Genomic DNA, 23,731 nt, shown 5'->3' with positions numbered 1-23,731 from the left:
TTTTATTCTAATTTCTTTAGTTAAAAAAAGGCCAAAAAAATACAGTCTGACTTACACAAAATAGTATTTTTTTGCACCAATTCTCACACAGCTATAAAACTTGGCATTTGAATCGCACTAAAATGGAAAAGAACAAGGGAACCGAGTATCACACAGTGGATAAAACAAATGATGGTGGCTTTGCCATTTGAGCGGATAACATGTATACTGAAAAGGAAATTGGATGTTTTTGAGAAGGTGTGGAGACCATTTGTGAATTTTGTAGAAGGATTTGTATTATCTGAGGAGGACGAGGACTGAGGGCAATGACATTTGATTTGGGATAATGATAAATTTAGGCCTTTAACAGGGTGATAAATCTGATGACTTTTTTGTTTTCTTTTTGCTGTCTGAGAAGAGTTCATGTAGTATTTAAAATGTTGGACTGTTTGTAAGTCATTAAAATGTAAAAAATAATAAAGATATTGTTGGGAAAAAAAAACTTGGCATTTGTTGACATGGTGTTCAGTGTGTGCTCGCAGAACTTGAACAAACTGAAGAAGCAGAGGACGTGCCAGGCCTAAGAAGAAAAAACCACCACCAAAATCTACACCAGATGGACAGATTCTCAAAGTCATGTTTCTGCCAGTTTAATTTAATCAAAAATCATCATCCACGGGGACGAGAACTGCCTGCCCCACTCTGGACAGTCTTGTTAAGCAAGAGTCAACTTGATCTTTTCTTTTTTTCCTCTTTGCATCTTCTGCTAAGTTTAGCAGCTGATTTCTTTCCCAGCATCCAAACGGCGAGAAGCACATTGACTGTCTGGGGCAGTTAACCGGCAACGAGAGCAGAAGACGGGAGGAGATGAAAGGAAGAGGAAAGATGGGTGCTCCTGGTTTTTGCAGTTTTCAGGCCAGCTGTTCTCAAGTGGAAGCATGCCGAGGCCTGATCTGACAGCGCTCTGAAATGGTTACAAGCTTGATTCATTACCCCGAAATCATCAATCACAGACCTTAAATGTTTTCCCCTTTAGCCCCAACATCTGCTAGCACACCGGCAAAACAGTCGACAAATAATGGCTGTGATTGCCTCAATTTCATCACCAGTTCCTTGTGGAGGAAGACAAAAAGGATCTGATGTTGCTCTTTAAGAGTTAGAGTGGGATTATGTACCAAAGACGCTGTCGAGCGGATTTGAAAAGCTTCTTGTTGAGTTCAGGAAGAAATCTCTGTGAGAAGAAACTGAGAGGATAGCAGCAGGAGCACATAAACCTCTGTACTCAACTATGATGAGTCCTTCCTCTGGTTAATCAGGGAACACTCTAATTATGCTCTATAAAACAGAGAGGGGGGGTTCTCGTAACTCTTGCTGCAGACATGTGAATAGGAACAGACTTATAAGCAGTGAACAGGAAAACAAGTTTAGCTCTGACTGGAAGCATGACTCATTTTCTGCTCCACAAGTGTTAATGATGGGATGGCTGCCCACTTTGGCCCACTACTTGCATGCATCCTATTGGCTCTAGAACAAAGAGAAAGTCGTGTAAATAGAGATCCTGAAGTCTAACCTTTTCTGACCTCGAATAACACGGCGTCCTTGACTGCTTTAGCTCCTCTGGGGCTTTAAATGATTTAAACCAAGACAGAAAGCAACATCTCTCAGAAAGAGAGCAGAGGTAAAGAGCCAAGAAGTTGAGCTTTCATAGTCATCAACGGTGCGCCGAGATCCAGCAACAATAACAGACAACAGTGGGGAGCCTGGCTGTGGTAGAGGCAGAAAACAAGGACAGATGTGTCCATAAAGGGAGGAAGCTGCAGGGAATCTCTCTCGTCTTTAGGATGGTTATAATCCATTTATCTCTCTCTTGTTCCCAATTCAGTGTGGCGCTGACTTTTAGTGACGGTCAAACTCATCAGTTAGAAAAATGGAAGTTTAAAAGAAGCTTAAAGGCCACATGTGATGAATAAACTTTTCCAGTTCTAGTGGCTGCTAATGGTTTTTGCAGTCTTTGCATGACAGGGAGACAGGTTAACATGACATGGTTATGAAATCCAAACCAAACAAACAAAAGCACAAGGCTGTAACACTTCCCTTATAAACTCAAGTATGGACTAACGGCTAAAATGTTGATATAAAATGTGCACGAGCAATTAAAGTTCAATTATGTGGTGTGGATTGTTTATCTTTTGACCAAAGGCACCACCAAGTATGATTTTCACTGCCTGAGAGTGCAGAATTACCACAATACATCTGCAGGAATGTTGACATGGCTGCTGATTACCACCAACGACTCGGTGATTGCTTTGCCAGGTGTTGGGATTTCTGGCGGTCTGGACCTCACTTGCTGGCGTGCTCTTCTGCTTTGGAACAAATACTCCCTGGGCTTCGATGTTTTGAGATGTGGCCAGTCGATTTCACTCATATTTGAAATTGTTTAACCATGAATGATGTTGCTACTACTGGTGACACATTATATTTTGTATTTATGCCACATGTTTTCTTACCGAACTTCAATTTTTGTTCGTTTTATGAGAAAAATAAGTGGAAAGTTGAGATGTTTTATTGGTAAAGAAACCGATTAATTAAGAGATCAATTATTAGAGGAAGATCTGAGAATGACAGATGACAGGTGTGTACCTGTGAACATGTCTTGGCCCAATGCAGGAGAATGGCCATCTTTGCCATTGTAGAGGTGCTGCGTAGAGGTGGAGCTCTGGAGGTGCTGCATGGACAGACAGTCGCTCAGGACATCCTGCTCCAGGTGAGGGCAGGGCCGAAGCTGAGAAAAATAAGCAACGATAAGAATAAACTTCAAATGCTTACAAGAAATGATGATGAGTCATTTAAATGGAGAGAACTCCATCTGGTCTGCAAGATTACTCAATCGAAGAACAAGACGACTTCAGTTTGGCCTGTTCGTGGCTTGGACCTCGTGTGTGTGAGAGCGTTCGCTTCATCTTTTTGCAATAATGTGATTGTAATGTTGATCTGAAACAGTAAATCAGCAAATGAGAATAGAATTGTCAGTCAGGGGGAACCGGGGGAAAGATCATATGTTCTTTTTTGAGTCATGCGTTGGCCTTAGACATAATTGGTATGAACTCAATGTGAGATTGCTCCTGTTTCTTTCCCTGCCAACTTTAATGGGGGCAACTGAAGACACATTTCAGCGAGATCACACGGCACAAAGATAAAATTCAAACCAAATGAAACCTGTGTCAGTTGACAAAATGAGACATCTGCCTTATGGATCAGTGGAATAGCTGAACTCTGTTGTATACATTACTGGATTTCTATGTAATAAAACATTATAGCTGCTGAGGTACACACAGGACTTCTTTACTGTCACCAGGAGGTTTAACTTTAAAAATGCCAAGATGTAAAAAGAGAGAATAGGATAGTATAGCTGACTATCTGATGTAGGCACAAAAACAGACTTCAGACTCCAGTGTATAAAGCAAATATGGCCACCGAGAAATAAGACACTGACTAGAGAACAGTGGAATCGACCTACGATCCTACTGGCATCTGCTTCTACACCGTTACAGAGACAAGGATCAATGAAAACCAGTTACTGTTAACCTCATCCTCTATTCAACACAACATTTACTGACAAGTTAAAGGAGAGTGATGGCGACGGTCCTGGTGAAGAATCCACTGCTGCAGGAGCTTCATAAACTAAACTGATATTTACATAGTGCTTTTAGGATTATATGGGCCAAAACACTTTACACAACAGGAGAAACGCTTTTTCTGCACATACAACATTTTATGTATTGCACAAACACACCAATGACTTCCTCAGGGTCAACCTGGGGTTTTGGTTGAGCAGGCAACCACATGCTGTAAGGCCAGAAAGCAGCGGCCGGGGTTTGAGTCCAACCCGCAGCCCTTTGCTGTGTGTCTCCCCCCCCTCTCGCTCTTTTGTGTCCATCTCCACTGTCACTGTCCAATAAAGGCAAAAGCCCCCACCGACACACACACACACAGGGGGTTTAGGATCTTTGGTTTGGGGAAGAGCAGAGGTTAGAACCACTGACCTTCTAATTATTCTTATTAAACATAATGACCACACAGGCTAACAGCACAGGCTCTGACCTGCTTTGCAGAATAAAAGGGATGCTTTTTTTTTTAATGACTTTTTAGTGTATTTTGATGTTGCAGATTTGCAGCTGCAGATTTTGTCGGTTCCACATTCATGATGTGAATCTCCCACTTCACCAAAGATCTGGGGACCGAGCGAGCACAGTGATGATCTGAGCTTTCTGACATGGCGTGCTATCCTGCAGCCACCAGGAGATGGGCACACTCTGGTCATAAAGTGATGGGAATGATCAGAAACGATACTCGGGCTGTGGTGACTGAATTTTGGTCACTTGGTACTAAAGTGTGACAAGAAAACACCCCCCACATCATTAAACTTTGGTGAGCCTGCACAGTTTGTAACCTGAAGTTTTTCTCTGACAGGAGCGGTACCTCACGTGGTCTTCTGCTGCTGTCGACCATCAACTGTGTTGTAATGAGTGGTTATTTGAGTCACTCTTGCCTTCCTATCAGCTCAAAGCAGTCTAGTTATTGTCATTTGACCTCTTGCATCAACAGAGAACTGCGGTTCAGTGGATATTCTCTCTTTGTAGAGCGTTCTCTGTAGAGATGGTTGTGTTTGAAAGTCTGCTGAATCGACGGCACTGCTAGTTGATTCAGCTACTTAACAGTGAAACTTGTAATAGTGAAACTAATCTCTACAGTTTGTGCAGAGCAGCACTTTTAATGAACGATTTGTATTTTATGTTTATACTTGGCCAACATCTGTTATAAGCAGGCTTAGTTTAAACCAAAGAGCAGCTGCTGCAACTCTTAAACATTTGAATCCAATATGTGAGTTTCTTTCATCATTAAATGTATATCAAGTTTGTGTTTTTGTAATCGTGCTGAGATAATAACTATGCTGACTAATACATATTTTTCAGTGGAGTGTATAATAATAATAATAATAATAATAATAATAATGAGTGATCACTTCATGATGCCAAGAGGCATAAAACCCTGGCAGTGTTGCTGTGGACCCTCTGAACGACTGAAGTCAAGTGTCGGTACTCGATTTGCAGGCAAGGACAAAGTCATCCAAGATTTTCTTTTATTTTCCAACATCACTGCAACCCTCTCAGTCTGTTTGTCCATCTGTCTGAGTTCTGATATTGTGGTCAGTTTGTGGGTGGAAACATTGTTCAGCAGCAGTATCATCCCATCTACTCAACTCTCAGATTATTCCCTCAGAGTTCATTCAGAGCAGTAAGTGAACAGATTATTTTATCTGTGGCTTGCATCTTTTAAGATTCTGGCTTTGCTGAAAAGTCAAATCACAAGTGATTTAACTCCTCCCCAAAAAAAGCTAAACCTAACAGCTTTACAGCTGGCATTTTCCATGTTTTGATTTCACATTTAGATGCCGTAAATCAGTAAATGTGTCCTTGTGGGGATTCTTAAGACAGCCCTGCAAAGCATTCATTGCAAGTAATTGGGGCTCTGCTTTCTCCACAGCGACACTCTTAAAGTTTTTTTTTTCCTGCTTTGGGCCAAATCCAAGAGTGGAGTAAGAGCGTTTGTTTGACATTTGTCCATAACATCTGGCCACTGGGGTATTCTGCACTACAGCTTATTAACAATGCTACAAGCACACATGTGTTTCCCTTTACGACACTAAGCAAAGAAACACATCATCCAGCCTGCCACTATCCAGCCCTTTACACAACAATGGGCCCTTTCTCTCTCTTATTTACCCACTTTCAGTTAGGGAAAGAATTGGCTTTTGACCACAAGCATGATGAAATGTGGTCAAACCTGATCTATTGTTGGGTTAATGATTCTAAAGATACTCCACTACACGGCTAAATGCTTCAAAACCCCTCAGTTAGAGCAACTTGATGGATCTGCAGATAATGTGACCTAAGAAAGAACAAATCATGTTAAAGTTGCAGCTCTACCCGAATGACCCGAATAAGGTCATGCAGGAAACTAGCTGCAGCTTGAGCTGCAAAATTTCATTTCATTTTTTATTTATTTCACACTTGGTTCAACAGTTTTATCCTTTCATACACACAAACCAGGCTTTCCCTTGATATAACACGGCAACCATGAGTGAAAAGGAGAAGGAAGAAGAAAATATTCTTATTAAACCCTGCCCCCCCCTCTACATTTCAACTAGTGGGCACCATTAACCAATGAACATGTGAGCATTTATCAGACCAAACAGCAAATACCTCAGCACATAATAACAAGGAGAAAATAAATAAATAAAATAAGGAGTTAGCTCGAATTTATTGCGTATTCTTCATATTGATTTATCGTTTTAAACATGTAACACTTTTTAAAACAATGTAAAACTCTTAAGATTATAATGAAATCAAATCAAATCACTTTTATTGTCACATCACATGTGCAGGTACACTGGTGCAGTACATGCGAGTGAAATTCTTGTGTGCGAGCTTCACAAGCAGCAGAGTTGTGCAAAAATACAATAACGTAAAACAAGCAAAATATAAGAATGGCTACATCTGAGACTAATAAATATATGTACAATATATAATAGTATATGCATTTCTGGATGTGTATACTAAATATGTTTTTCTACGTGTGTGTGTGTATACACATATTTTACAAATTAAATAGAGTAAGCAATAAAATAAAATATATAAAATATACAGAGGTTGGTAGTTTTAGATTAGATTAGATTAGATAGAACTTTATTAATCCCTCGGGTGGGTTCCTCTGGGAAATTCGATGTGCAAAACAGTGGCATTAATGGACAGTATGGAGTGCATAATGTTGAAGTTCTAGTAGTGAAGCTGAGGTGTCTATGAAGTGTTCAGCAGTCTGATGGCCTGGTGGAAGAAGCTGTCTCTCAGTCTGCTGGTACGGGACCGGATGCTGCAGAACCTCCTTCCTGATGGAAGAAGTTTGAACGGAGGTTCTGCAGCATCCGGTCCTGAAGAGAGTTCCACAGTCGTATACCCGTAACCGTGGTCCCAGCGAGCTGATGCTTAAAATGATATTTCCTTCAGCTGTCCTCACCTCCCAAACACAGGTAATATATTATTTTTAGCCTTAAACATAATTAATAATGTCCGTAGTTTCACTAAACCTTCTACTTTCAATAGTTTCGATTTTATAAACAATTTATTTAAGAATAAATGAACCATGACGCAGCAGTTTTTAAGTGTCCACTGGCTTTAATTTGCTACTTAAAAATGAAGAAAACAACAAATGTCAGCGGTAACAGCTGACATACTTTTGGTTCCTCTATGAGGTTTCTTTTTAAACCTCTGACTACACACAGGTGTTTTGTCCTGTTTCTCACTCTAGCAGAGAGTGTCTTACCTTCCTACGCACCTGTTGCTCTTTGGCTGAGTGGATCTTGACGTGTTTGCGTAGGGAGCTGGGATCCGTGTAGCGCTTGGTACAACCGGAGATCTGACATGCATATGGTTTCTGGGAGGAGGGAGGAAATATTTCTGTTCAGTTATCAGAGCAAAATGTATAAATGTAGCTTTTCTAATAACAGAGACACAGAATAATATAAGCAGCTAAAAAAGAAAATTGTAAAGGAAAGGAGAAAAATTAACATGCAGTAAATATGAAACTTATGTAAGTAAAGGCAAAGATAAAGTCCTACCTTTCGGCTGAGAAAGACACATAATGTGAGGTAAAAGGAAGACCAGACAAAGGATGAAAAGAAAAGACAATCAGTTGACAAAAATTTGAATACCACAACATCTCTTTGGTTATTAGTTTTTCAGGGTTTAAAGCATCGTATTTCACTTGCAGTTGCACTCACTCAGCAATGAAACCCATCTCTCTTGCTACTGACAGCACCGATACTGCATGATTAATAATGTATAAAGACTTAAAGACAAACACTATAATATATCAGCGCAAGAAATACACTCACTGGCCACTTCATTAGGTACCGCTCGTTAATGTAAATGTCTAATCAGCCAATCACACGGCAGCAACATATAGACGTGTTCAAGACAACCTGCTGAAGTTCAAACTGAGTATTTCAGAAACTGCTGATCTACGGACATTTTCCTGCACAACCATCTCTACGGTTTACATAGAACGGCCTGAAAACAGAAAACATTCAATAAGACACAGAAATGCCTTTTTGATGCAAGAAGGTAACAGTAACTAAAGAAGAACATCTATGAATGCAGATCACATAAAACCCTGAAGCAGATTGGCTGAAGCTGCAGAAGACCACACAAGGTGCCCATCAGCAAGAACAAGAACAGGAAACTACAACCTCACTGCAACATTTTGAAGGTAGGGTCAGGATTGGTGTGAGCAACCTGAAAGCATGAATCCTTCATGCCTTTATCAACAGTTCAAGCTGGTTGGTGCTGCTGTAAAAGTGTGGGGATGTTTTCTGGGCACATGTTGGACCCCTGAGAACAAACTGACCATTGTATAAATGACACAGCCTATCTAATTATTGCTATCGTGTATATAACAATATTCATGGACCAAAATCTCTGAATTATGTTTCCAGTACTCGAGTTTTATGCCATGAAGAATTAGGTAGTCCAACCCTGTATTAGAAGGCGTACCTAATAAAGTAGCTAGTGAGTGTATAAATGATCTTATTCAACCATGTAGAGGAGTATTCTTAATAATGAAGCATTTATGTGATTATGCACACTGCATACACCGTGATGGAGTACACCACTTTCATTTCACATTTTTCTAATTAAAATGAAGGATGGTGGTAGAGATTTTTTTACTTTTTACATTCAGTAACATAAGTTTTACAGACTTTATTATCTCTGCACTTTAACGTTTTCTCTAAGTAACCTGTTGTCATCCCAAAGTGCTTATAATGCCACTCATCTCTGTTTGTTTTGCCAAGAAACCGACTCGATACAGCGCAGAGCGCCGACTTTAAAAGAAAAATAAAAGAGTGAAGTAAAACTTCTGTGTAGGATAAATATAATTAAGCTTTAAAATGATTTTCCTCCTCAGTGTTTCTGGCAGCGCAGCCGACTGGGCAGCACAGTGAAAGCCATCGCGGGGTGTTAATGTGAGGCCATTAGCATCGGGGTCCCAGATTAGCTGTATCGTTTGGACTACTGTGGAAAGAGTGTGCAGTGGAAGAAAATCCCACACTGACAGAATAACACAACGTCTGCATTAACATTTCTACTCTTACTACTTGATAATTTACTGTTACATATAGAAAAGTATTGGTGCACGGCCAGTTCAGTGAAAACAGGGGGAAACATTCTGGTTGCAAAAATACTGCTAAAATTACTTTCTCTGGGAAGAAAATCAAGGGTGACACTGCCTGACCACTGCTACTCTTTTTCTAACCGCTCAGCATTACCAGTGTTCAGTCATGGGAGTAACGGCGTTACTTTTTTCAGTAACGAGTAATCTAACTAATTACTATTCCTATCGTTACAACGCCGTTACCGTTACTAACAAGAAAATGCGGAGCATTCACTACTTTCCAACAAACAGACGGTTGAAGCTGTGTTCAGTTTACCGCGTCTTGTATCAGTTGCACAGAAGTAGCTGTAAGTCATCTGGGCGCTGCAGCTTTAAGCAGCTGCGCGCTCACGCGGATCACTTTCTGCCCGACGATCACTTTTTGGCACAACACCTGAATTTAGTTTTCCTATTTATTTCTAAACCATTAAATTTTAATAAATGGACTGGTACTGACAATCAAATCAAGCACTCACAGCTTATAAGTCTTATTCAGTCAGTCAGACACATTCATGCAGTACTTTTGATGCTTTGGAGGCAAAATAATAATAATAATAATAATAATAATAATGATGGATTGCATTTATATAGCGCTTTACAATTCCACTATTCATTCACACACTGGTGGAGGCAGCTACAGTTGTAGCCACAGCTGTCCTGGGGCAGACTGACAGAAGCGAGGCTGCCATATCGCACCATCGCCTAAACCGATAAAATTACAGACTACAGGAACAAAAATTGACCCACTGAGCTTTAGCATTGTAGGCTCTACCATGTAAGCCACAGCTGCCCCCTTTATAAAGGGACTTAGGTCCATTATATACAAATTTGAAATACTCCTTCAAATAACTACTCAATAATACGCACACTTACACACCTTGAACTCAGAAATGTAATCAGAAATAAAAATGGTGCAGAAAACCATCACACACAAAATTCAAGTAAATGAGTACTTAATTACAGTCGTGCTCTCACCCGATGGTGTTGGGCACTGTACGATTAAAAGTGCTCTAGTGCAGCGTTTTACTGGGAGGCACATATTGAACTGGTTGTTTCAAATCAGATTTAAGTAATCTTTCAAACGCAGACTGTAGATTCAGATGTCAGAAAAAAATTATTGGGATTCCATTTATTGACTTAAAGGGGAAAAAAGTAAAAAATCTCTCCCTTGCAGAGGAAACCCAACGTACTTAAGAATATAATTTGAGCTCAACAACTTCTTTACTCCCTAGCTGTGCTGGCATACGGATGGTGATAAAGTGGGTGGTAAATTGGTGGGGCTACTGAGACATGACGAGTGGCAGCAATGGCTGACTCAACCTTTCCTTCTCGCTCCACGGGTCAGAGAAACAGACAAAGCTCTGTCTGAGCCTGCAGTCCCAATCCAAGCCTGTTATGGCACAAGCTGCAACTTGGCCAAATGACACTGATCGTTTAATGATCTGTGGCATGTCACTGCAAGAGGAAAGTGGGTGAGAATGCCACACGGCTCACTGACTGACAGCAAGTTAAAGTCTAACACTGTCATGATGTGGAAATAGGCATTTGAATGTTGTAAAATCAGAGCAGGGATACCGCACGATACGCACACTCACGCACACTCACGCACACTCACGCACACACCGAGGGGACGTTCAAAAAGTCACGTTTATTGTTGGCAGCCGTAGTCTGTGTTTGGTTGTGTATGATCATGGAGACGCCTACTATAGCAGGAACTAAAACAAAGGTGGTTTGGATTACTCTGTCAAGTGTTTACATGTCTGAACGTGGGCAGAAGTTACCAAATGAAATGAAATGAATGAAACTATACAGCGATGTATTATTGAAAGTTCAAAGATCAGTGTGGGCGCTAAGTAGAGGGCAACAGAAGTCGCCTCTGCCCACCTTCACACTCCTGCCAAACAGTCTTTTACATTTTTTTTGTCCTTTTTTTAAAGCATCCTGATCCATCCTGACATTGAGGCTGATGTGATGCAATTGCAGCACGGTATCCAGATAAGTTCCTCAAACTAATCCCGAAATGGATTTCAAAGAAAGTGAATGACGACATATGCAAACATCAGTAGTTCAGATTAAACACTCTGGTGAACCACTGGGGGGGGGGGAGGTGAGAGAGCAGAGGCTTGGATTCTGACCGTGTCCAGGTGAGTGCGCTGATGCTTGGCCCGATCGCTGGAGTTGCTGAAAGCTTTCTGGCAGCCAGGGTGCTGGCACAGGTACGGCTTCTCTCCTGTGTGGCTCCTCAGGTGGATCTTCAGATTCTCCAGACGAGAAAACGCTTTGTTACAGCCCTCGAACTGTGGAGGGGAGACAGAGATTAGAGCACAAAGGCAACCACACTTTGGCAGGTATGCACAGGACCACACAGGAAAAATAAGCAAAAAGCCCACATGCATGCACACAAAAGAATTGAAATCAATCAGTGTAAAGCTGGCAAACGTTAGAACCGTGTGGGTTGTGTATATGTGTGTGCATGTGACTCAGAGATAAGTTGTTCCAATCTTTCCTTCAGTCTCATAATTACTCACACAGATGGAGCTCACTGTAAACGATATATTAACTAGCTATGGAAAAGAAATTAAATACTTAAAGAAAACCTTTTACGCTGTTACGGTGGGAGATGCTCAGATTAAACACGAGGATAGCAACTTGTGATTCACAAGCTCAGGCTTCAAACCTTTCGGTTACAAGGGTCAGCCAATCAGATGAAAGTTGGCTTAAATGCAACTTTGCAAACAATTTCAATACCAGAGAAATAAAGATTATGTTGAACTCACTCGTGCAAAGCCACTCTAGTAAAGCAGAGAATAAAAGATGGACCTGGGAATTAGCAGAAACTGTCCACTTTAATAATGTGGGTGGTGTAAGTGCGAGCATTTTTTTTCCATGGCTATTATGTTGCAGATCCAAAGACCTTTGTTGAAAAGCACATCCACTTGAAAAACAGCCGCATTCATGGCAGTGCTCTTGTCTCGAGGCTGCCATCTAAATTGCCGGGAAACTGGAGTGTGCCGTACAGCAGCAGTTAATGGGCTGTAATGCATAGCATGAGATAAGTGTGCTGCTGTGTATAGTTCATTAGACTGACAAGTGACAGTGACTGTAAACAAGCTCATAGCCGACCCAGCTTGGCTCATTTGATCCCGACCACTCTGCCAATGAACACCACAGATTTGTTAACATGTGAATGATTCATGAAGCTTCTCGCATATCCGCTTCTTCTCTTAAGGAGAAAACACAGCAGGCTGGTGGAAAGGGCAGTCCCCATCAAAGCCCCCCTACAGTGGATGCTGTGTAAAGAGTCACAAAGTCTACTGGTGCACAGTAGAAAAGGAAGTTCAGCTCACTGGTACTTTTTTCTATTTACTTGTACGTACCCTCATGCACTTTACTATCACTCGGTATAAAAGCAAAAGCTGTGTCAGGACTCTTCTTCTGAACGGCCATTTTTCTGTCACCCAGTGAGGGCTTCATTCAAACCATGTCAAGAAAATAAAATTTAAAACACTCAGAGTGAGCCAGGAAAGCATCCACTCTGGTCAAAATATGACTATAAAATTCTTAAACCATAAATTTTATACAAAGTCTCATACAGGAAACAATTTTTCCACTCAAAACCAGTTTTGGAAGCGGCCTGAATGGATCTCAACCAAAATAAAACTGCAGCTCCAAGGCTGTTATAGGGGTGTTGTGGCCTTTCCACTGCATCCATTGTACCCTGACCTTTAGCGAAGCCTCCTGACAACAGGTCAGGTTACAGCTAAGGAGAGAGTGACACCATTTTTCTAACGGTCCTTCAGCTACATCTAGACTCAATACTCATCCCTGGTCTTCTTCATTCACTCGCACAGTGCAGGCAGGACCTTCTATTCACTGAGGCTCCATTTAATATAGGCGAAACCTAAGCCTGACATGGTAGAGCCGTTTTGGGTGACCATGCTGATCTGCAGGTTTATGCATGTGACTGAGCAGCTCAGTAATAGAGTCCTAATCTGCCCAATTATGGCTACTCAATGCATAGCTCCTCATAAAGTTTGTAAGACCTTTGGGTGGATGACTATGGAACAAAAGCTTCCTTTCACCTTAATAAGTTGCATTTTTCCATTTGATTTCCATCATAATTTGCAAAATAAAAATGAGACTGACTAAAAAATACTGAAAGTTGGTAAAAAAGAAAGAAAGATGGGACTATTAATGCCTTAAAATTGTATTTTCTCACCAAACTGTAGCTGGATATTGGTGGCACTATGATACCTGAGAAACAGTTTCTCATCAGTTTTCAACAATCAGCAATTAAAATGTATTGAAGTTTGAAATGAAGCATTTCCAGCCAAGGTCTGCATAATCTGTACTCGTCTCATTGTGCTGTAAATGGATAAAACTGAGGCCCTCAGGTTAAGACAACACGTGCCAAAGGGCCCATAAACAAATTCATTCAGTCAAGCTGCAAACTGATTTAAAAATGCAGCTGATAAACCGTCAACGTCTGCGCTTCCTTGTAAGGCCACCTTCAGCTGGATTCAAATGTGACTCAAAGTTCACAGATTCAACTTTACAGCAGAAGTAAACAAGTTCATATGTTTGTTCAATTCTTTGACAAACATGAAGGAAGGATACTGGCATTCATTTGGTGAGTTAAAACTAGAACATCCATGACATAGTAGTTCATCCGGCTCTTGTACCATTCACAACTCACAGGTTAACGTCCATAAAACAACACATACATGCTTCACTTGAACACAGTTTGTGTGAAGACCCATTTGGTGATCATTGTGTGCAAGTTTAATTCAATTCGGACCTTTCTAAAGACGGAGTACTGACTCTTGTGAATTCAGGATGGATGGACCGTTGCCACAGAATGAGCTTATCGGCACTTCAGCCAGATCCATAAAGGTGAGGCAACTTTGCACTCCATGGATGCACCTCACAGCCAAATGTGCTCTAGTTAGCTGATACAGCCACTTTTGGCACGGAAAAATTAAAATGATGTAAAACAATCGTAAAATGATAATACACAAGAACAAAAGCCCAAACATCTCTGTCATGACGGTAGCATGTCATGACGATGATATAGAGCTTCTTTGATAGTATGGAAGTTGTTTGGCTACAAGAGGCTAGATCTCCAACAAAGCACAGTAATAAAATATGGAAGAAAACTGTTACTGAAAAAGGTGGAAACAACAAAACTTGAAGCAAAAACACACCGTCGAGTACAGCCGGGCTGTGACGGCTGGAAAGGAGGAGATGCTAGCAGCTGCTGATGTGCAACCCAAAAGTAAACAAATGACTCAAGAAAGGTCTCGCAGGAGACTCGCTGGTTGCACTCCATATGACAGGAAGGTTATTGATGCAATTACATGGAGCTAAAAGAGGGCTTTAAGCAGCTGAATCAAAATGTTCGACCCCAGACAACATCCCAGGAATTTTTCAGTTTCCATTTTTTATTATGTGACAAACTTTGTACAGGTTTCTGAAGCGTAACAAGGTGGTGACTGTTAGCGTGTTAAGCAGTTATGCTGCACTTTTATTTAATTTCCAGGGAAAAACACCACCTGGGCTACGTTCATGTTTACCTTTGACTCATCCTGTGTCACGACTATTGTACTGTATTGCTGCTGCTGCACCTTGACAGATTCACACTTCGAATGAGGTCGTCTATCATCAGCAGTTCATTGGAAAAAAGAAGGATAGAAAATGCCCTTTGCACTAATAAATGCTGCTGCCTGCAAGCCAGTAGAGTATTTTTCAGCATTTTTCTTGTTATTTTCATACATACCAGTATTGCAAATTTCCTACAACTTTGAGGCTATAATGCTCTCCCCTAACAGCCATAATGCTAAAATCAAGGCTTCAATATTTTTTATTTCCAGCATATAAATAAACTTGCTTCAAGTTCTTCATAATTTATCCCTGACTGCTGAGCTTCGATTGGGTAAAGATAAGCTTGTAAAGCTGAGATGCTATCAAAGTAAGCATAAAAAAAATGCAGAAAATTTGCAGTACGATCACAGCTAAACGTCTGCTTGCCAGACTGAAATGAAAGATGAGGAAAAATATTCACAATTCCTCAACACTACACAAACACATGCTGTCTGGGGTTCAGCATTTAGCTATAAAAATGTCTTAAAGAGTTCACATCATACAATGCTGTAACGCGGGAAAACATTATTCTCGAGTCATACCAGGCAAATGTTTTGGATGAAAACAAGAGAGGCAGCAACGGTGGGAAAAGTTAATAAAATCTGTGCGAATGAACATCCACGCTGCCGTACCACTTGTGACAGACAAGGTCTCTGCTTTCTGCTGAAACACGGCGCCGGGCGTTCGAGTTCGGAAAACAAAAATGGCTATTATTGACGTGCCAAAAGTTTATTTATGTATAAGGGAATAATCACTCTTTCACTCCTTTTTTTCTGCAATATAAATTTGAGGCTGAATTATAGTTAGGGGTCCGCTGGGGAAACCGTGTTAATCGTGTAAAGCACATTATTACTGCGGGATCACCACTTGCAGTTTGCATGGAGACGGCCAGAGTATGAGGTTTTCCTGCCTGCTGAGAAACCAACAGGCACTGTCACCTCTAAGCATGAGTTTGTACCAGAAACCCTGCATGAAAATGTTGTGTTAAAGTAAGACGTTAAAGCGTGGCCGATCTACGGGTCCAAATGATCCCTGTCGGCTTCATTTCATTTGGTGTTTAAATGAAATACATGTATACTGCTTGTGCTGAATGATGTCCAAGGGGATTAAAAGTGTTCACGTGGACATATTTGGTCTTATCGTGGCTATTTTATATGTCATGCTGTGTGTTTTCCTTTCCAACTGAAGATATATTGTACATCAGTAGGGTCCTGCATCATCCATGAGAAGCTGACTAAAACACACATAGCAAACACACAGGCTGAAGTGGTATGAACAGAGAGCTCTGGTGGCTGAGGCTTCTAACACAGGGTGGATTTTACCTTTGATGTTATCTATGCAAACACTTTAGGCGGAGCTAATCACATTAATTGCTTTAAACATGTTTAGTTTTCCTCTCTGAAAACCTCTGTCTAAGGTAAACCAGCAGATGACCGCACGAGGGGAGCGGCGCTGGCAGCGTGGTGGGATTTGAGCCCCATTTGACACCATCTCACCATTGATTTGGGGGGTGCTCAGCAGCACAGTAAACACTGGCCATGACAGCGGGGTCCTGACACGGCTGAAGGGGGCGAGAGCGGGTTGAAAGGGTGGACAGGCCGCCGATCACAACAGACAGATTATGGGCCCAGCATGCAGAAGAGTGGCGGTGCGTCGTGCCTGAGGCCTTCATGGGAAATGACTCCTGACTGGCAGGTAAAAGGCCAAACAGTTTCAGAGCTAAAAGGCAGCAGTGTACCGCTCTCCTCACATGCAGCGGCTCATTAGCAACCTGCCGGAGCTGCGGATGATGGGAACAAACTGGCCGTTATGGACGGGTGCTGCGGGAAATATGGCTGCTGACATGTGTACAGAAATCTGATTAAAAGCCTTGATGAATGGTGTACGAGGAGCGATGCAGAACAGCATCAGAAGCAAATCAGAGGTTTTTCTTTCTCCTGAAAAATAATATCTGACTGTGGCCCTTGCAGCCAAGGTCATCATTGACAGAAGTCATTTCCCCTCCCCCCAAAAATAGCTCCAGGATTTTCTGCTCACCTTTATGGAGTTGCTACAAATCCCTCCTACATCACATATCTCTACATCAGCACATTCACTAACGAGTTTAATTGCTAACTAGCATGAAATTCCCCATTTCTCATGTTCTGGGGGTTCCCCATTAAAAGATTCTCTGAGCCTAACAGTCACGACTTCTTTTCTATAATTAGTTTTAACCCAATGCATACATTAAGGCTTCTTAGCAGGCAAGATGAGGGCAAGAAGTGTTGGTTGCAAATGAAAACACTGCCAAATAAAACATGGTATAAAGTGCCAATGCTCAAAAGCAGGTTGTATAACATTATAGGTATGAAAAAGGGAGTTTGAGGGAATGAGTTGGTTTATCACAAGGTGTCTTTCTCTGCCCTGACCAACGAGGAAAACCACCAACACTTCAGGATCTGTTCCGAGGGAAGGCTGTGGAGCAGAGTGCCCCGGCTGCGGATGAGAGAAACATGTGCATTTAATCTGCCGGCTTCCAAATGCCCTGTGGCAACCACAGCAAAGAGCAGAAAAACGTAAATGGATGAAATTATATCCATATGATTCAACGAGACAGCTAAGGAGAGGCAGGTTTCTCATGCGCTTCGTCAAGATACAAAATTAAACACAGCTTGGCTAAAACATTTGCATTACATAGTTTACACATATCATTTCCAGTGTGAACCGAGATCCTTTTAGCAGCCAGCTTCATCTGCTGTGAATAGAGCATTAAAAAGAATCAAAGATAGCGAGCGGCTTTTTTTGTTTATAAGATGAAAAATTAATTCACACCCGCCTGCTTTGAAGCATCTTTTCTACTTTGCCTAATTTTTTTTGATTTATGAATGTGAGATATCAGTACACACACACACACACACACACACACACACACACACGACTGCGAGGGAGGGAGTGTTGTCCAGATGCGAATGAACAAGAAAACAGAGCAAGAGCTCAGCCGATAAATTGGTGGGAGGAAGTAGTCATGTAAATGACTAAAGAAATTGTTCTTAACAGCTATTTTGCACTCATGCCCAAATAGTTTTGGGGCCAGATTAAAAACTACGTGGATGGCACAACAGGAAGCATTCCTATGATGACTAAATGGGGCTCACATAATGAGCCAGCCCAGCTGTTTTGTTTCTCTCGCACGCTGTTTGCTGAAGATTGAGGAGGAAGTGTAGTGATGGGTCTGAACCCCTGCTCCCGCGGTGGAGGCCTGGCACGGTGCAAGCCTGGGTGCACAACAACACGGTGAGCTTTCATGGAAGCACTTAACCTGCTGTGATCCAGAGACCTCCGTTCAAATGTCGACCAGCTCTGCAGCCCTGCTTCACATTAGGGAGCTAAGATGTGATTTCCCCTTAAACCTGGCAGCCCGGGTTTTACGGGTTCATCAGGTTGAGGCGGAAAAAAAAAATCCTGGGTCACGTTCTTATTGAGATGAAGTGAGCTGACAGGGAAAAGGATATTTACTGCGCTATCATGGAGCGTTAGTGGAAAAACCAAACGTAATTCCAGCTAAATTGCACTGGCATATTTAATTTTCCTTCTGGGCAAAGGATCAGGGTGTTAAGAAATAATTTTCACGTGGACATATTTTATACTCGACTGAATGAAAACGAGCCAAATCTGCAGTTCATTTTAAAGCAGTATTATTGATTGCATACATATCAAACAGCTCGTGCCTCAGTGACACGAGAGTAAAAATAGATCGGCAGCCTCGTTGCAAAAAGGAAAAATCGGTGGTTGCATTGAGTTTTTTTTTCTTTGCGTGCTCAACCTCCGGGCCATGACTTTTGATTGCAAGGTAATTTCACAGGTCGCCTGGTAGGAGGCAACGGGCTCTCAAACAACCTCAGTCCAACTCAGATTGTGGCAAAAGTTTGCCGTCTCCTTTATAAAAGCAGACCGACTGCCAAGACACTGATCAGGTTGAGTCAAGCTGTGCGGTGAGCACAACTTAGCTGCAAAGCATCTTTTTGCAATAGGAGATTGCCAGCTGTATTCCAGTTACATTGCTAAATAACAGCAATGTCATTTTGCAGATAATCGCCATCCTCCAGTCGCTATTTGAGGAGAAATTTCTGAATATCTGTGTGGTTCTGGTTGGACTCTGAATATAAGCAGTTAATGTGAATTTCTGAGTGTGAAGACGGCAACAGATTTGTGATTTTTGCTGAATTATCACAGCTATTTGCATTATTATCACGCACAGATTGCATGTAATTGTCAATTTGACCTCATTCAATTGGAAACTCATTGCAGACTGACTCCATCTTATTGCTGTTTCATCACTGTCTTGCTGCACCAAAGCTGCTTTGAAGAAAACACCTGACTGCGAACGGTTGCCGACCTGGTCGCTGTTTTCAAAGCCAATAAGACCAACAGTTTACTGCACTCAGTCGCAGAACTGTTGGTCCTACGACTGTCCTCTTTAGCAATGTAGTGAGAAACACTATTTTCTCAAAACTATTTCTTTTCAAATCTGTTCCACATCTGGCTTAATTTAATTGTTAAAGAATTGATTTGGACAGTGTCCTTGCATCAGTGTTCCCTAACGATGCAATGACCGCTGTGTTTGAGAAGGATTCTGGGTGTTTATTTTGGGGATGAGACATGATCCTATTATGCCTCCGTTCAGCTGCTGAAAGAGCCATCCCACTTTGTATCATGACAGCAGGGTTACAGTCGCAGCAATCCTAAGCATTTATAATGGCTAATTAGAGAGCAACACAAAGCTTGCAGGGCCACGGCCATTAGTAACCATCAAGACATTAATTATAAACCCATTCACGAAATCCGAACCCGCCATGAAAAAGACAGACTGGGGGTTACGCAATGAAAATCCTAAACATGATCTGTGTTCCGAGCCGGCGCCTGGACTGATGTTACTGGCAGTCAATGCAGGATCCTGTTTGACAGGCCCATGAGCTACGGCATCCTCTAACACTCGGGCTTCAATCTATTCAGCACCTTTCACTCACACTTGCCTCCATTCGCACTCTCGCTTTCTCTTGCTGTCTCTTTTACCCTCTTCAGCCAATAAGCTCCTCTTGCACTGCAATGGAGTGTTTTATACCTTAGCGCAGTGGTTCCCAAACTTTTCTTGCTGGGCCCCCCTTTGTTTTACAAGAAAAATGTTGCCCCCCCCCGCGCGTGCACGCACAAACACATCCTCCAACCACACACGCCCATATTTTGCCCCATTGCGGTTTATTTCACACCTCAAACATTTAGTAAACAATTAAGCAAATACAAGTAACCTGCAATAAATTACAGGTAGTAATAAATTAAACTACTAACTCTTTTACGCTCCGTCCACACCTACATGGGTATTTTTGAAAACGCAGCTGTTTCGTCCACGTAAACGACGTTTCGAATCAGCGAAAACTGAGATTTTTTAAAACTCAGTTTTTGCGTTTACGTGTGGACGAGGAATACAGAGTTCGTCACGCAACGTCAAAGGTATGTGCCTTTTTTCACGTTATTGTTTACATGAGATGAATTGCAGAATGGCAGATTAACAGTATTTTGTCTCTATCTGCAGGAGTAGTTACTCATTAAAACAAGTGTTTGTGAACTAAAAATCAAGAATGTGGGATCCTGTTTGTCAGTGATTTGAACAGCCCAGCGCTGCTCCCGACCAAGGGAAAACAAATCTGCAGGGAGACCTACCTCGGCACTTGTGCAGGTGAAGCTAAAGGGAAGATTTGCTTCACCATATGTTCTAGTCTTTGGCTCAGGCTACGTCCACACGTACCCGGGTATTTTTGAAAACGCAGATTTTTCTATGCGTTTGCGCCTTTCGTCCACACGTAAACGGCGTTTTCGGTGACTGAAAACTGAGATTTTTAAAAACTCCTGCCAGGGTGGATATTTTCAAAAACTCCGTTTTTGAGTTTACACGTGGACGAGGTAAATGGAGAAAACGCAGCGTCAAAGGTGTGCGCATTTTTTGACGTCACACTGTGCGCCACGTTATTGTTTCGGTGAAATTAATTTCTACAATGGCGGACATAGACAAAATACTTACTGTTAATTTTACTCTCTGCAGTGTTCAAATGCTTACACTTACTCACAGTTACTGTCCCTCCACACATACGACTCAGTTCTGCTTCTATGCGCCATCTTTGTTTACTCTTTCCCACCCAGGCTGACTTCTGATTGGCCAACATTTCTACACGGATAGGAATATAGCGCCACCTGCTGCTTTGGCATGTTCCTAGCAGCGTTTTCCTTCGTTTTTGGCTTTTATGTGTGGACGGGATTTTTTTTTTTTAAATGAAAACGGAAAATCTTAGTTTTCAAAAATACCCGTGTACGTGTGGACGTAGCCTTAGAATGAAGTTGGTTTGGAAACATATGCAGCGATGCTTCATCTCCTGCTTTGTGTTTCTGTGGGCGCAGCGCTAGCAGTGTCCAAGCGTTTCGTCCCCCCCCCCAGGGGGCGGGTCCCACACTTTGGGAAGGTCTGCCTTAGTGTCTCCATTTTTTACTGTTGGTATTGGGGGATGATAGACGCCAATTCACCAAGAGCCAGTGGTGACAAAAATAATTACATTTAATTGATCAGATTTATGACTCTTATTAATTATTTGACACATGCTGTAAAACGAGTCCAATGTGACGATTAGTCTGTTTTTACTGGCTCCAACCAGCCATCCATTATTTTCTCCTTCTTCTGTGACTTTTCCTTTTTAAGCGTAACTCGAATTCTTTTATACTTATACCTGCCTTGTGTTGATCTGCTTCCTCTTTACATGCATAGCCCTTAATCGCGCAGACTGAAAACCTTCCAAGAAAATGTGCCACCCTGCTTGCTCAAAACGTTGCACGTCTTGGGACTGGATTTCATTTCAGTGCTTTAAGGCTGCTGGTAATGGAGAAATTGGCATCTTTGCACATTGCCACAGGTCTGGAAAGATGCCCCTGCTCTGACCACAGTTCCTGACATTAACCATTTATGCCCCAGAAAGAAAAAAAACACGCCCACTAGTTAACCACACCATCTACCCAGTAAACCAAAGTACATTGCCAGTAGCTGTTTTTTAACAGTATAAAAGTGCTTAAGTGTTTATTTTGTTAAAATTTGGATTCTTGCTGCGGTCAGAGAATAGTTCATACTACAAGCGGCCAAGTTTTATTTTCATTGTGATGCAGACACGCACACTCTTCTCTTCTGCATTCCCTTTTTTGTTGTTTCAGCCGATAAGATGAATGTTAGTTTTCCATCTTGCGCAGTGATTTAAACGTGTGTGTGACGACCTAACATAACGAACAGGAGGAATCAAGCGTTTCTGTACCGCACAGGCTTGTTAGGTAAAAAAAAAAAAAGAAGTGAAGGCCCTTCTCCCTCTCTGGCAAACTATCCCACACAACCCAAGAGTTGACACAGCTGTCTAAAGAATCACGCCTACTGTGGCACACACTGGCAACTCTATAACTCTGACGTGACAACAAATAAACATTGCTGAAGGCCAGAGAGTTGCCAATCAAAATACTTCCATGCCAGAAGTGCTATAGTACTGAACAAAAAACATGCCAGCAAAATTAAACAATAGGTCAACATGGCACCGTGATCGACACCAGCCCAAGGACTCGAGGAGGCTGAAGGGGAAGAGAGTGCATTTATGCAACCCTCTGGAGGGGGACCAGACCACAAAGCCTTCTGGGTAAAAAAGCTGCCGCCTAAGAAATGTGGTGCAACTGCGATGCCGTGGTGCCCCTAGATTTGTTCACTCCTCGCCGTGCCAAGTGTGTTCTTTTCTGCTCTCCGTGGGCTTCGAGGTCCAGTTTCCAGTTATGTGGATGAGGCTGGTTGCAATATATCAGGCCGCGCTACACATTCGATGTGTCGAGTCCAATCATGTCTCGGGCATTCTCCGCAAGCACATCGCCATTCATTCACATTTCAATAAATCACTCGACCACATTTCAGTATATAGTTCTCAATTCGTATTTTCAATAATGCAGTCGACACTTACACGTCTGTTCAATCAGAAGATGCATTTACTGCTCTGGAAACCCGCTCCAGTCGTTCCTGTGCAATTACCGTGCACTCAGCGATCCATCAATAGTACAAAAAACAAAAACAACAATATTCTTCTACTCACTGGTATTCTGTGGTAGATGTTTTCATATTTATAGAATATTTCCTTCAAACTTCTCATCACTCTTATGTTTATCTGAGGTGTAATACGAGCACTTACTGAACTGGCCCGTTACAACATCTTCCCAATATACAACATTTATTTCCTAACTGCACTTCAGTTCATGCATGACCTAATCTACATTTCTTGGCCTTATTTTGTTAAAAAAGAAAAGAAATTGAACGGGTGACTGATGCTTTGTTTGTTTTGCCTCTTGTATGAATCCAGAGCAAAAGGGATATGATTTAACTTAAAGGCTTCTCAGTACTACTGTCATTCTGCCCAAATAACGAAAGCAATCTGGTTCGAAATAAACCTTTTTACGTTGATGTTAAACTAAATCCAAAGCTGAACAGATTGAACATGAAACAGATGCTTTTAAAAGCGAACAGCAACAAAGATCATTAAGGACATAAAAGTCTATGGGAGAGAGGTAAATCCCTGCTTAAATATCAGTCTCTGTGGTGCCAGTTCTGCTGGGTCACACAATCATAAAATAGGGTAATAGGAAACTGAAACATATTGTGTATCCTGACCTTTTATGTCCTATTGAGTAATGCGTTGCTCCACTGCTTTCAATCAATGCTTTGCACCATTTTCCACCATAGTTTAATGCTCTGCCTCGACTCTTTCATTGGAATCTCTCTTCAATCTTTGGAGGGCAACGTAAACAC

The 23,731-nt window shown here is 41.7% G+C and overlaps 1 protein-coding gene across 3 annotated transcripts in view; it reads right to left on the bottom strand.

Annotated features, from left to right (window-relative positions):
• glis1b (GLIS family zinc finger 1b) overlaps positions 1–23,731 on the bottom strand; it is a 75,983-nt gene that overhangs the window by 11,093 nt on the left and 41,159 nt on the right. Inside the window, exons 5-8 of one of the 3 annotated variants that reach the window (XM_005747514.1) lie at positions 11,382–11,543; positions 7,655–7,661; positions 7,372–7,470; positions 2,620–2,761 (exon numbers count right to left, since the gene is read on the bottom strand). In XM_005747514.1, coding sequence (XP_005747571.1) covers positions 2,620–2,761; positions 7,372–7,470; positions 7,655–7,661; positions 11,382–11,543 — 410 coding nt within the window. Of the gene's footprint in view, positions 1–2,619; positions 2,762–7,359; positions 7,471–7,654; positions 7,662–11,381; positions 11,544–23,731 lie in introns of all 3 variants that reach the window. The other 2 variants (XM_005747512.1, XM_005747513.1) reach the window with 2 other exon arrangements.

The sequence above is a fragment of the Pundamilia nyererei genome, unplaced genomic scaffold, assembly GCF_000239375.1.
Source record: "Pundamilia nyererei isolate P.nyererei 1_Seehausen unplaced genomic scaffold, PunNye1.0 scaffold00199, whole genome shotgun sequence".
In the NCBI taxonomy this organism is placed as follows: domain Eukaryota; kingdom Metazoa; phylum Chordata; class Actinopteri; order Cichliformes; family Cichlidae; genus Pundamilia; species Pundamilia nyererei.
The sequence above is the reverse complement of the archived record's forward strand: the minus strand, read 5'-3'. Positions and strand labels throughout refer to the sequence as shown.